General features: G+C 35.9%; 1 protein-coding gene across 1 annotated transcript in view; it reads right to left on the bottom strand.

Annotated features, from left to right (window-relative positions):
- The window catches only part of MTR (5-methyltetrahydrofolate-homocysteine methyltransferase), a 91,516-nt gene that overhangs the window by 21,885 nt on the left and 53,794 nt on the right, over positions 1-15,837 (bottom strand). Inside the window, exons 21-25 of the mRNA XM_081332664.1 lie at positions 15,155-15,262; positions 11,500-11,600; positions 10,367-10,434; positions 9,523-9,643; positions 6,813-6,894 (exon numbers count right to left, since the gene is read on the bottom strand). Coding sequence (XP_081188790.1) covers positions 6,813-6,894; positions 9,523-9,643; positions 10,367-10,434; positions 11,500-11,600; positions 15,155-15,262 — 480 coding nt within the window. The remainder of the gene's footprint in view (positions 1-6,812; positions 6,895-9,522; positions 9,644-10,366; positions 10,435-11,499; positions 11,601-15,154; positions 15,263-15,837) is intronic.

The following is a 15,837-nucleotide window of genomic DNA, read 5'->3' as shown; positions in this document are numbered from 1 at the left end:
ACCAGAGATGGTGAAGTTCCTGACATGGAATGTTAACGGGCTAAATTCACCACAGAAAAGAAATAAAGTATTTTTTTATTTGAAACAACATAAAAATGACGTTGTTTGTTTACAAGAGACACATATTGCATTAAGAGATCAAAAATATTTGACTAATTCCCGATTGGGAACATATTTTGCATCTTCTGCTCCGGACAAGAAGGCTGGAGTGGTTATTTACTTAAGAAAAGACTTTTCGGCAAGATTGATTGAATCAGATAAGCAAGGGAGATATGTTAGTATTGAATTAACATTACAAGGAAAGAAAATTCTTCTTATTGGATTATATGCTCCAAATCAACAACAGCAAAAAAATTTTAAATTCTTACACCAAAGGCTAATTGAACTGGATTACAAATCTGTTATTATGATGGGGGATTGGAATGGGGTCTTGGTGCCATCTGAAGACAAGAAGGGGTCTTCTAAAACCCTTTGTAACTCAAAATTGCCTAAAGCCTTTTTTGATTTGAAGGAAGATCTGGAATTAAGAGATGTATGGCAGGAAAGGAATATGAGAGACAGGGATTTTACTTTTTTTTCGGATAGACACAAATCTTTTTCCAGGATTGACTTCATTTTGATTACTACTGACCTTTCCTCCTCGGTTAAGAATGTTAAGATTTTCCCTAGGACAATGTCTGACCATAGTCCTGTTTGGCTGGAGCTCTTTACTGAAGACACTACTAGTAGGAGATCCTGGAGGCTGAATGAGAACTTATTTACAAATGACTTGTTCTTGCAGAAATGTAGAGAACATATGAAAGAATTTTTTGTCACGAATATGCATAAAAGTACTTCGATGGAAATGGTTTGGGATGCTAGTAAGGCCTATATGAGAGGGGTTTTGATTTATATGAATAATGCTTATAGGCGTAAGCAAGTGCAAAAACGTTTAGATATCGAGGAAGAGATTAAAACTAAAGAGAAAAAGTTTATTTTGAATCCATTGGATAATAATTTAAAGATCTCAATACATTTATTGAAAGAACAATTTAATATGCTATTGGCTGATCAAGTAGCAACTAATTTGCGTTATGCCAAACACAATACTTTCTGTAACGCTAACAAGCCTGGTAGATGGCTGGCTTATCAATTGAGGAAGAAACAGAAATTACGTACTATAGACAAAATAGAATATAAAGGAAAAGAAGTCTACCAACAAAATTTGATTAAGAGGAGTTTCCTAGATTTTTACTCGAAATTATATTCTAAAGAGAATATACAAGCTCTAGATATAGATAAGTATCTACAGGGAGCTCATTTTCCAAGACTTTCACAAGAACAACAACTTGAGATGAATTGCCCAATTACACCAGAAGAAATTTCTTTAGCTATTAAACAGTTGAAATTGGGCAAAACTCCAGGAACAGATGGTTTAACAGCAATTTATTATAAAAAGTTGCTGCCTGAAATGATTGAACCCTTAAAGATTTTGTTTAATGAAATTCAGACTGGAGGCGCAGTTCCTCCATCATGGAGGACAGCTTTTGTATCGTTGATCCCAAAGGAGGATCAAGATCTTACCCAACCTAAAAATTATAGACCTATAACGCTCTTAAATACAGATTATAAGATCTTTGCTAAAGTATTGGCTAATAGATTAATGCAAGTTTTGAAACAAATGATTCATAGTGACCAATCGGGATTTATATCTGGGAGGTATATGAAAAATAATGTAAGACAAATTGTTAACTTGCTTGAATATTTGGATAAGAACAACCAAGTCTCCGCAGCACTGATATTTTTGGATGCAGAGAAAGCCTTTGACCAATTGAATTGGCAGTTTTTATTAAGAGTTGTTGAGGAGATGAATTTTGGAGAAGGTTTTCTACATGCTATTAAAGCTATATATCAAAAACAAACTGCACAAATTATAGTTAATGGGGGATTAACAGAGACTTTTAGAATTGAAAAAGGTACAAGGCAGGGCTGCCCCCTATCACCATTATTGTTTGTTTTAACATTAGAGATTTTGCTAATTAAAATTCGAGAGTCCTCTTTGATAAAGGGAATTAAAATAAAACAGAATGATTATAGACTGAGAGCTTTTGCTGATGACTTGGTTGTGACAGTATCCCAACCACTACAGTCAGTTGTAGACTTGATGGAAATTATAACTCAGTATGGTAAGGTTTCTGGGTTTAAGGTGAACAGTAATAAAACTAAGATATTATCCAAGAATTTATCTACGAGTGAAAGGGATATGTTATCTAACTTAACAGGTTTTGAAATAGTGAAGAAGGTTAAATATCTAGGAGTGCATATTGTAGCCTCAAATGTAAAATTGTATAAGAATAATTATGAAACACTATGGTTGAAGGTACAAAGGGACTTAAATAATTGGAAAAAATTACAATTATCACTACTGGGAAGAATTGCAGTTGTTAAAATGAATGTTCTACCAAAGTTCCTCTTTCTGTTTCAGATGATACCTATACTGAAAAAGGATGCCAACCTTGATCAATGGCAGAAGGGTATTAACAAATTTATCTGGGCGGGGAAAAAACCAAGAGTTAAATTCAAGATTTTACAGGATGCCAGGGAAAGAGGGGGACTTAAGGCGCCGAATTTGAAATTGTACTATGATGCGGCTGCTTTGACCTGGGTTAGTGATTGGCTTAATTTAACTAACAAGAGAATACTTCATCTTGAGGGATGGGATTTGGTATATGGATGGCATGCATACTTGCTTTATGATAAGAAGGTAGACAGGGCTTTTAAATCCCATATTCTTAGAAGTGCTTTACTGCGTGTCTGGAAAAAGTACTATAATAAGTTAAATTATAAAATACCGATTTGGGGAATTCCTGGACACGCGATAGAGGGTGTATCTATGGGAGTGAGTATGGATATGGTTTCTTATAAGGAACTACTCAAATTGCAAGGGAATGATTGGCAACTTAAATCAGCAGAGGAGTTAAGACAAGAAAGCATAAATTACTCTTGGTTTCAATATACCCAATTGAAAGCTAGGTGGAAGTCAGATCAAAAGGTTGGTATCACAATTACAGATCAAAATTTAGTAAAGCAAATTAGAGATCCAAAATGTGCATATATAAAGAGGATATATAATGCTTTAATTGAATTGGATTCGGAAACGGAATTGGTTAAAGATTGCATGATAAAGTGGGCACAAAACATTCAGGAACCAATCTCGTTGGACACCTGGGAGATAATTTGGGTCAGAAATGTTAAATTTACCCAGGCTCAAAATTTAAGAGAAAATTTTTACAAAATGTTTTATAGATGGCATCTGGATCCCAAGAAGTTGTCCAACATGTATCCTAATCTGCAGTCTAAGTGTTGGAGGTGTGGTAGCTTAGAAGCTACCTATTTCCACATGTGGTGGACTTGTAGAAACATAAAAGCCTTCTGGATTAAAATTTGGTGGAACATTCAAAAGATTTTTAAGAGGAAGATAAAGTTTTCCCCGCAATTGTTCTTACTGGGTATTGTTGTAAATTGTGATGTCAAAGAGACTAATCTGATGTTGAATATGATAACGGCAGCACGGTTACTGGTGGGACAATATTGGAAGAAGGACAATCTGCCCACGGTAGAAGAATGGGTGTTTAAAGTTTCTAATCTTGCAGAAATGTCCAAGATTTCTGCTTATTTAAAGGATCACTCACAGGAGAGATATATTTCAGTTTGGAGGAGATGGATAAATTATATTGAAAACAAATATGGGACCAAAAAGTTCCATTTAGCTTATGAGTAGAATTTAGTGGGATATTGTTATTGTTAGTAGTTATGCTAAGAGAGAGTTAAAGCGCAGTACGAATTTGGTTGATTGTATATTGTGTAAATTTTTATTTAGAATATGATTGTTGTAACTATAATCCTGTATTTAGCTCTGGGAAGTGGGAGGGGGAAGTGGGGGGGTTGGGGTGGGAGGGATTTGGGGATATATTGTAAAATATTGTAAAACTCTTTAATAAAAAAGGGGGAAAAAAGAAAAAATAAATACTTACCAGGAGGAAAGGTTTGTTCTGTTACAACAAATGCAAATGATATTAACTTCAAAACATGAGGAAATTAAAAATGAATTTGAAAATTTAAATGAATGCATTCTCAATTTAATGTCACAAAAATCAGATGATGAGAAAACAAAAAATGAGAGAGATCATGTAAAGCAGACAAGTGAACATAAGCTAGTGTAGATTCAAGTAGAGAAGGACTTACAAGAATCATTGAACATTGAAAAAATAACTCTAAGATTACAAAGTAAATTTGAGGATAAGGAAAAAGATTTGACAAAATGGATTGCTGAGCCGTTGGGAGTACCACAAGAAATGGGGAGACAAGGGATGATGAGACAAATCTTCAGTGAATATGAAGGGGCAAAATCTTTTTTCAAAGACTTGATGTTTGATTTGCCTACTATATCCACAACAACATTTACAAGATTATGGAAAGACTGATGCAACGGAATATATTGATCGGGAGAGATGCTTGGCAAAAGAAGAGGGCTAAAGTGAGAATTGAGGAATTAGATGATGGGGTGTATCAGAGGGAATATTTAAAAATTAAACACTTGTTTGAATATGGCTGAAGAAATTGAAAGATTTTAGTTTAAGAGGGATGAACTCTAAGTAAGACAGTATCTTTTTTTCTTTTGTTTTTCAATATGAGAACTATAAAAATGTGTGGGATGATTAACATAAAGGAAATGTTTTAGATATTTAAATGTAATTGATTTTAAGAAAATTCCAATTGATAACTAAAAATGGGAAAAATGGTTTGAACAGAGTTAAAAGATTAGATGATTGGATTTATTAAATGGAAAATTTAAAGATTAAACAGGTTTAATTATGGGTAAAAAGAACAAAGAATTTGGAAATAAATAATTCAAGAGGGACGTATTTTAAGTAGTATATTATTTTTTTCTTTTCTCCTTTTTTTCTCTCTCTCACGTCTTTTCTTTTTCAATTTCTTTCTTTTCTGTCTTTTTCTTACTTATTTTTTAAGATATGAAAACAGATTTAAATACTTTAAAGTAATTGATTCTGGGAAAATTTTAACCAGTAGAAATGTTTTGAACATTGTAGGGAAAATAAATTTAAATAAGAATTGTAAACAGGATATGTGATGAGGCAACCAAGATGACCACATAGAAAAGAAGCATGATATTGATGAGATTATTATTGGTAGGAATTTTAGAAAAATCTTTATATTTAATTGTTACTTATCAAATTAATAAGAATTGTATTAATTTAGGTTGCAAAGAGAATATTATTGGAAGAAGAGAAAATCAAGCAAAACTATAATGTGGATTTTGGAATATAGAAATTAATCGATAGTGATTACTTTGTAAATATAAACCCGGACAACACGCTATTTACCAAATATCAAGATGTTTATATTAAAAAATCAATAAAATATATTTTTTTTTAAAAAAGAAAAGCCTCATCTAACCATATTGTTGGGGGCAATTAAGCTGACTTTGTAATAATGCCGCTTGGGGTGTGTGTGAAAGCCCTAATAAGCAGGCCTTGATGGAGCAGTGGGCTAATGCCTCCTTAAGTAACACCAGCTGCCTGCAATTAGTGCAGGTTCGCATTCCACCAGGCTCAAGGTTGACTCAGCCTTCCATCTTTCCGAGGTAGGTAAAATGAGGACCCAGATTGTTGGGGGCAATAAGCTGACTTTGTAATAATGCCGCTTAGGGTGTGTGTGAAAGCCCTAATAAGCAGGCATATACATAGAATGAAGGCTACTGCTAAGCTTGTAAGCCGCCCTGAGTCTTCGGAGAAGGGCGGGATATAAATGGAATTAAAATAAATTAAAAAAAATATACATAGAATGAAGGCTACTGCTAAGCTTGTAAGCCGCCCTGAGTCTTCGGAGAAGGGCGGGATATAAATGGAATTAAAAATAAAAAATATATACTTCATACGCTTAAATGATCCCACTGAACATGTATTATTGATGTGATGTCAGATAGCAATGTGAAAATGCCCAACTCTTAAACCGGTACCTACACTATACTTCACTATACACTATATACAGTGTACAGAAGAAGCAGGCTAATGTGGACTGAGACACTGCTTATATATAGTCAATCATGGCTGAAGAAGCAATACAAAAGTCTAATAAGTTCTGTTCTTAACTTTCTAGAACATTAAAAAACACCAAAACCTGCTATCAGTTTTTCCCCCTGAATATACAACAGAGGAAGGGGGTGGGGGAATTTTTTCCTTAAGGTCCAAAATGAAGAAAGGAGAACTCAACAAATCTGAAAGTTCATACTGAAGGGTTCAAAAGAACTTCAAGGAATACAGAATTTTTACAGACATTAACAAAGAGGTGGGTTTCCATAAAAAAATCTTTTAGGACATTTGGAATAAGGTTTCTTTACAAATGCAAAACTGTTCAAAGACCAAAATTAAAAAGTAAATTATTCAAATGAGCCAGCTGATGCAAATAAGAATAAATTACTATAGCCTATTTGTTCCATGCATGCACTCCGTACAGGATTCTGTAAGAGTAAGGGCTGTTGCATAGTAATTAGGGTCCCTCAGGTTAAAATCCAACAATATTTTAGCAACCTGTGTCTAGGAGGAAAAAGCAGAGATCTGAAACTAGGGTAGTTACTACTCATGTTCATTTGGACTATCACTTCCTGAGAGTATTATTTATTACAGATTTAGGGGATTACAATTTCCAGAATTACCAATTATATAGCCAAGGCACTAAGAGTTATAATCTTAATACATCTGGGATGCACCAAATGGTATAAATTTTCAGATAGAAATTTTATCACAACTTACAACCACCACACTTTTGGAGGCATCCAGGACATGAATGACAGGAGCACTATACCGTGGAGCAATTTTTACAGCTGTGTGAGTTCTGTAATAACATAAAAGGAAACCTAAGAAAACAATAACTATATGAAAAAACAGCCACAAGCATCTTAATGTACATATGTGATTATATTCTGATGGGAAATCTAACTTCTTGGTAAATTCATCCTCTCCTTTAAGGAAACGACAGCCAACTGCACATCACAAAGAATCAAAGAAATATATCCATTATATAGATGGTTGAAAATTTATTTTCAAGACGTTCTAGCATAATATACTGGAAACTAATTGGTAACTAAGAGGTTACATTTCTCAGATAAATTCTGCCTGCCTGAGGCAGATGACATTTTCTTATGTATCTTCCAATTCTATCATTCTCTGAATCTTCCAGACTCTCTTCTCAGATTCCCCAGAATGCCAGCTTTACATGTTTTAAAAACTATGATTTCATTTTCAGTGCTGCAAAGGTAATTCTCACTACACAGTGGCACAAATTTACAGCATACATCGACTGCTATTAGAACAGCCATTTATAACGAGAAGAAATAGTTTGAAATACTTCTTCTAGTTTAGGCTTTCTCATCCCATTACATTTTTTTAATCTTCAGTCTATGACATATTACAATTCTCCTGGGACCTTTGCATGCAAATTTAGTTAATGCAAACATGTATTGATTCTTAAGTGTTGCAAAACCAAATTCATTTTTGCTTGAACAAATGTGTACTCATACTGAAAATAAAATCAGTTTTATACATCTCTTTTTCAGTGAGGAAATCAATAACTGTATCAATTAACTCACTGTCCCCGTTGTTTAGTTTAAATATTCCACCAGAAAAGCTGTGAATTTATTGCCAAGTAACTCAGTCCCTTTCTTGGATGGATGCAGACCATCTCTTTTGTACATTTTTTCATTGGACCAGCTACAGACATCGTGACTAATATAACCAAAGCCTTCTCCTTTACACCACTCCTTTAGCCACATATTAAATTCCGCTATACGCTGGCCTTTTCCATTTTGCTCCTTATACACTGGTAAGACCTCTGAAAAAGTGAGCCTACAGCCTATTTGCTGAGTTCCTGCCCCAAGCTCTGGAAATCATTCTGCACACACAGAGTACATCCTTTTGGGACAGATTGCTAATGCCAAGATGTACAATAACATCCATATCACAGTCATTGGTGGCATTGTTGACTATTTTGAAAATATGCTTCTTATCCCTACTGGCAGTAGCACCTGGAAGACACCTGACCTCTTTTGAAACCTCTGTATCCTTTCCTAAATTTACATCCCTTATAATTGAATAACCAACCAGAAGGTGGCTTCTCTTTTTGGGTACCTTTCTTTTCTTGCATGACTGATGTATAACACCTGATTCACACTTCTCCCTGTCAAAAACAAGTTCATCTCGGACCATGGTCCCCTGCTTATTTGAGTTATCATCACAATTACCTTGACCTGTTTCCTTAATGTCCCTATTAAGGTCAGCAAGGGCACTGTATCTGTTATGCAAGGACACAGCGAAAGCTTTGGGTTTATGGTTCACAGCTGTCACCCTGCCAGATCCCACCGTTGTCCACAATGCCCTTCTCCTGCAGGATCTTTGCGGTAGAGGGGGCTGATAGCGCGGAGGCTCAGTAGAGTAGGAGGGCTGAACTGAACACCTAATTTCTGTCTGAAGAGCACAGATTACAGATCCTAGATGAATAATCTGTCTTTGTAGACTAGTGATTTGTGTACAGATAGGACACTTTCCCAGTTTGAAAAGAGTGCTGCGAAACAAGTGTTGCACTGAACTAAGCCAGACATGCTGAGATGAAAGGAATCTCAGATGCACTTGCCGTGAATGTACCACTATTTCTGATTTTTGGTTATATGATTCATGTGCCGTTAGGCTCACACGGGCCGCTACTTTGCTCCTCCACCCACCTTCTCCTTAACTCACAGTATTGTAGCTTTTCCCAGCAGCATCTGGCAGTTTAAAAGCAAAGAGGGTCCAATCAGCAAGGGTTTAGCTACTTTGTTGCTCCACCCACCTGCTCCTTAACTCACAGTATGATATAGGGCAGGGGTAGGCAACCTCGGCTCTTTTATGACTCATGGACTTCAACTCTCAGAATTCCTGAGCCAGCTTGGCTGGCTCAGGAATTCTGGGAGTTGAAGTCCATGAGTCATAAAAGAGCCGAGGTTGCCTACCGCTGGTATAGGGTTTCCTGAAATGGTATAGGGTTTCCTGCCTGAGCAGGGGGTTGGACTAGATGACCTCCACAGTCCCTTCCTTCTTCTTCTTCTTCTTCTTCTTCTTCTTCTTCTTCTTCTTCTTCTTCTTCTTCTTCTTCTTCTTCTTCTTCTTCTTCTTCTTCTTCTTGTTGTTATTGTTGTTGTTGTTATTATTATTATTATTATTATTATTATTATTATTATTATTATTATTATTATTATTATTATTATTATTATTATTCTCTGAAATGTAAATTAGGATTCAGGCACCTGATTTTTAGACTTGGTACTTTTAAAATGGTATAAATAAATGTATCTAATAAGTATTGATTAAAATAATCTAAAAGAAACATAAAAGTTAATTTTGGAAATCATATTCTTTTTTACATAAGCAGTTCAATGTATTTAGGTTAACATCCCCCGCCTATAGCAAAAAAACAACAACCCTAACTTACTTGGAAGTAGTTGCTCCTCCAATCAGCAAAGGAATCTTTATTTCTAGCCTCTCCATTTCCTTGGCAACAAATATCATTTCTTCCAAAGATGGAGTGATAAGACCAGACAGGCCAATTATATCTATAAATATAAATAATTAAATATTTCCAACATGTTCTCTATTCCCTCAGAATCTATGTTAAACTTTAAGGTAAAAATGCAATCCATTTGTTAAATGAAGCCATGGATCTAATTTACAACTTTCTTCTAACTTTATGAATCTAGAGATATCACCCTGAATATTCAACTCATGTGTGAAATGGGTAGGATTAGAGTTTCTAAATACCTCAAATGTGTATCCTTCCAGGCATTTTAAAAATGATTTTTTTTAAAAAAAAAGTATTTGAATTTTAACTTACTTTTGAAACCACCTTAGATATTTTGGTGAAAATAAACATAGAACCTACCCTTAAATAAAAGAACATTGAATTTTATAAGCTGGCTACACTTTTACATGGTAAAGTAAATCATTGCACTGAGGTTGAGCCAAAATAACCACATCTGCCAATGGATTACTTAATATCAAATGAAACTTTTATTCTTAGCTACTGCTAAGCTTGTAAGCCGCCCTGAGTCTTCGGAGAAGGGCGGGATATAAATGGAATTAAAATAAAAATAAAAAAATAATGTATTTTAAGGATTCTGTTTTCAAGAAAAAATAAAGATTGTAGAAATGATCACCTTAATTTGCATTTTAATTTACATTTTCTTAGTGAGCATTTGAAGATGCACATTTTCATATGATGCAAATATATTCTTGAAATGCCACAAAACTGGAGTTATACAAATCACATTTGTGTGTACCTGCTTTGTTTTCAAGAGCAGCTTTAAGTATCTTGTCACATGGCGTCATAACTCCCAAATCAATAACTCTGGGGAAAGAAAGGGCAGTTTGCTAATCAACATGCACATATGCTCAATTAATCCATTTCTATTATCATAGTGTACAAAAAATATCAATCATCCTGTGAGGAAACTCAAGAGAACAACACTTGACTTGTAATCTACCCTTATACCTGAGCCTGCTTATACAACTCCTGCCTCATTCTTAGTTATTACCCCACTTGCTTGAATTACACTTTCTATTAAGTCCAGCGACTTCTTATTTAACAATAGATAATTGAGAAATGAACTTCTTGGGCAGTAATACTGCTACCAAGCATTTCAAGACAGCTTGCCATATTGCAAATCCTGAGGACTTTGACCTATGAACTGGGTACCCAATGTCCAGACAAAAATTCTCAGATTAAATATATATCTGAATATGCCCAGTTAGGGAGAAATTGAACAGTTTCAAATCAACCATCTATTTTGATCAAATTTCTGCAGAGCTTTTATGTTCCCGTATATACTTTCATAATTTATTCCAAAGAGTTCTTGAGAGTAAGTTTAAAATACTTGATGCCAAAAGCTTCTGCCTTTGTGGTGATGGAACAGTTAACTGGCCCATGTTTTTATTCCAGTACACAATATCCTGTAGAGATTCATACAAGTTTAATACATTTATGAAATTATATGGCTGCCCAACTCATTCACAATGACTCAGGGTGGTTTACAGAAATAAAACCCCAAATACAAAACCCAACAAAACCTCACTGCCCTGCCCCACCCCACCCCAATAGCAACAATTAGACAAACTCCATATCATCCTGGGGTACCCAGGTCTGCTGGCAAAACTATATCAGCCTTTACTATTTTTTTTCCTGTGTAAACAGATAAACTGCATGTATACCACCTGGTTTTTAGTCATGGTACTTTTTAAATGATATAAACAAACATATTTGATAAATGTTGATTAAAACAATCTAAGCTTCCCTCAGAACGCTAGCACTTTAACCAAGTTATTAAATGTCCCACTTGCAGGAGACATTTCTAGCCTGTCAAATAATTACAGTACAAGGAGGTATGTGCAAGATCAAAAGGTCGAGTCTCATTACCTGAAATTATTGCAGCCCAGAACTACTCCTACAATGTTCTTGCCAATATCATGGACATCACCTTTCACAGTGGCTAACACAATAGTTCCTTGATAAGGATCCTGCAAAAATTAAGCCATTTTTAGAATTTATACAGACTTCATTTCTGAGCAATTCCTATCATATGAATGATTGGCTTATTGCAACAATTGAGCAGACAAATCCATATGAATCTCATGTATTTTTTTTTAATTTCTGAATAAAGTTTTACTTAATTCAATTAAATCACAGCATGGTAATTCTCCAGAAGTCAAAACAGCCTGCCTCAAACCACTTTACATTTTGGAAGAAAGCCCCAGCTGACAGACACAAAATAATATATTGACATGGTATGACAATAAACAGAAGGATGAAAAAAAACTGCTTCAGTGCCCCTATAGCCCAGTTCCCTACATCGGTGGGAGAACCAGTATTATGTAATGGTTAAAAGCTTGGAGAACTAAATGGACCTGGATCTGTGAAAGACCAGCTACTGACTCTTGGGCAGAAGAACTGCTTCTGAAGTGAAAAGTTTGCAATAGTGAAGGAAAGGCAAGCACAGCAATTAGCTACTGTTAGAGAAGATTGTGGTCCCACCTCCTTTGACTATGACAATAAGGAGTCTCCTTCCCCCAAATAGTGTTCCTTTCTCTCCCTCTCCATTACCAAAAGCTAAATCACTTTGCATCTTAGGCAGTTTGCTGCAACTCAACAGACCATGAAGTGAAAAATACAGTCATTTCTTCAATTCATTAATTTGATCCTTATGAGAATAAAAATCAGCAATATTATCCCTGTGAGCTTTCTGAATACAAAACACAGGGGTCTTTTAAAAAAATATTTTGTCAAAATAACAGAACATTCCTCATGGCCTCAATAAAGGAACTATTTGTAAACAGGCATCTACCAGTGGCACAAATGACTGTCATTCAATCAGAGCACTGTAACACAGTCTTCTCCAACAAATACATTGGAACCACAGTTCCCTAAATTCTTGTCCATAAAGGAAAAAGCACTGCCTTAGCATTTTCTCTACTGAAGCCCCTACTTCTACGATCCCATGTTCCTCTGCTGATTTATTCAGTGAATATTTTGATATCAATGTTTATACATATTAATTTCTTCAAGGCAAAGTGTCATTAATCTATATATGATAGTGGCATATCCATGTTTTTAAATTTGTTTCTTATGAAAAAAAGTGCTGAGGAAACCAGTTTTTAAAAAAAGAAACAGAGGCACACACATCAATCTCTGCTACTTTAGCATACCATATTGTGCTAATATTGGCATATTTTTCTCAAATGGGGCTCTCGTGTTCAAACAAGTAAGAATTCTGGGAAGAGATTCATGGAAAAAGTCAACATGTCTGTGTAATTCTGGCTCTTCAAGGCATCCCCCTCCATCTTTATCCTGATTATAGCATAGCTGGTTTTCCAAACAAACAGGTATGCAATCCATATGTGTATATATATATATATATATATACTGTATAACATGTGTTATGAGATATCCAAGGGGACAAATCAGCATAAAATAGGCATGCACAACTAGGCTCTGAAAGCTCTGCTCTTTTTAAATAGCTGTTGCATATATCGCATGAATGTAAAAATATTAAGACTTCAGTCCTGGCTGCCATCTTGAAGCTGTTATCTTCCCTTACAGATACCTGTGCTTGCAACCTTAATGTAAACAAAAGTTTTGGTGCCTGAGGGTTTCTGAGTTACTATAATGCTTAACTTTTTCTGTCTTCTTAAAATGTAGCAGAATTGGGGGGAAATGAACATCTAGAATATGCCAAGGTATTGCACTATCCAGCATAATTATGCATTACACTCATGAAAACCTGCATGACTGGAGCTGAAGGGCATGCTCATTTAATCAAGCCAGGAAAAAAAGTCACAGTGGAATGGTCAAACAATAATCACAGGCCTAATTGCTAGGTGAATCCTAAAACTGATGGGAATGGGGAAAAAAAAACAAATGGGCTAAGCTCAGACTAGGCTACAGTGTGGACCAGTGCATATAATTATTAAGACATCTTTGGGATAAAAACAAGATGATTTCTAAGATTAAATGATTTGAAGCAGACTAATTGGGAACAGGACTAAATAGCTTTCCTCTTCAATCCTGGCACAAGCCTGCAGCAAAGCCATCCGTTTTGAAGGATAATAACCAGTGTTCTATATTTGCTGTTCCTCTGGCACTATAGCGAGTGTTCTGGGGTGTAACTACACTCAGGGGAGCTTCTATGCCAGGAGATATGCACCTCATTTTGAGATAGGACAGCAGCAAGCATCACAATGATAAAATTCGTATTCAGACGCCAGCAGATTCCCCCACACACTAGAATAGCAGCATTTAGAATTTCCAAAAGACTGTAGCATATACCAACTATTAGCAAGTAATGATACAGCAGTGGCCTAATTCCATACTGATTCACAACACATCCCCCCCCTTTTTTTAAATAAACACATGGCTGCTAAATAAATACATCTTAAAGCTAGTAAGCTTCTTGATTGTTGTGTTTTTCACTCAGCGTTTTGCTTTACCTCATTTCACTCCCTTCCCAAATGCCAAAGACAGCATAAAATTCACAATTTGTTCCTAAATCAACCCAGCCTTCGCAACAACTTGAACTACAAGAACAACTGCTGTTATTTCATTTTTTCATGCCTATTAGGAATGAAAGAAATCTGCTACAGCACAAAGCATCAGGTTTCTTCCAGCCTCATGACTGCTTCCAATGAGTAACTACACATTAGCTTGACAGATGCTTCCGAAGACAAGAGGCTGCGGAGCATGGAAGTCCAAGGATTTTGTTTGCTCTGCCTTTGGAAGTGAACCAATCTGATTCACACCTCCCAAACTAATTTGCATGTCTCCAGAATCCATTTTTCAACTTCAAAATTGTATCGTGTTATATACATAAAACCACAAAATGCTTTTAAAACTAAGAACAGTGCAGATTTTTAAAAAAAGAAAAATGCCAATAAAGTAATAGGATTGCACATGCATTTAGTGACATGAATCTTAAAAGATCTAATTCATCCAACACTTCTGTGCTGATTAACTGAGACTCTCTAGTGACAACTAGCACCCTTTTGCTCCACACCTTTTTGCTCAGAAACAATATTTTGAAGTGAGGCCTTATGAGATTGTATAGGTAGGCAATCCCCAAAATTAGCTTATAAAATGAAGGGGAGAGCTACCAAATGTGAAGAAGGGGCGCAAAAACAAAGCTGGCAATGGAGATAGACAAATCAGTGGAAAGCTCTTATCACTGAAAATGATACTGTACAGAAAAATTCAGCTAAACAGAGAGAGGCAAAAACTGCTCCTGCTACTGTTATTTTTTTGTCTTTTGAGCATTCATCCAATTAAGTACCAAGTTTATGATTATGGATCCTTACGTAGCATACTATTGCTGTTTGTTTTATTGGCAAAATAGCAAATGGACAACTTTATGTTTTCCAATCAGCTGCCCATTCCTCTGACTGAGAGCTCATATAAGAGGATCTATTTATTGCAGAAGTTGCTGCCATGACGTGCCGTGAATTCCTGACCCACACAAAAATCTATAACGCAACTGCAACAAAAATTAATTTAAGAGAATCAAGGATTGAAACTGCAGCCTCACCTCTTCCTCTGTGCTACCAGTCAATGCACGTAACTCTTCTCTTTCCTTCTCCATGAATGGGATAAGATGACCCACTGCTTTCTTCATAACTCTAGCAGATTTAATAACCTGTATATTCAGATTCAGAAAAAGAACCATGAGAGTATAGAAAGGCTTATTCAAGATTATAGCAACCAATGAATTGATCTGAAAGTGAACCATACCAGGCCCCCAAAACAGGATATTATCAATAAATACCAACTAAGTAACCTAGTAACATCTAAGCCAGGGCATTTCAATTTTTTCACCCATTGTACCACTTTTAGGATATGGCAACATCCGAGTACCACCAGTCGCCTAGCAAGGTGTCAAAAACTTGATGACCCCCCCCAAAAAAGAGGAAAAAAGTGATGAAGTACAGGTAGTCCTCGACTTACAACAGTTCGCTTAGTGACTGTTCAAAGTTACAATGGCACTGAAAAAAGTGCCACCAAAGCCACAGCCGAGCACAACGCCTGCCTGCCCAGTGGCGCTCTTCCTCCTGTCCAAGCATTTCTGCTGAGGATTGGCAGCGAGAGTGGGTTGGGGAGGTGTTTGGTTTTTATTCCCCCACACACACACTCTGCTGGGTGGTTGCAGCAGGTTTTGGTCACTTCACATGACCCTGGGACACTGTGACCATCATAAATATGAATGTAAACCAC

Source organism: Vipera berus (assembly GCF_964194415.1).
Source record: "Vipera berus genome assembly, chromosome: 1".
Taxonomy (NCBI): Eukaryota; Metazoa; Chordata; class Lepidosauria; order Squamata; family Viperidae; genus Vipera; species Vipera berus.
The sequence above is the reverse complement of the archived record's forward strand: the minus strand, read 5'-3'. Positions and strand labels throughout refer to the sequence as shown.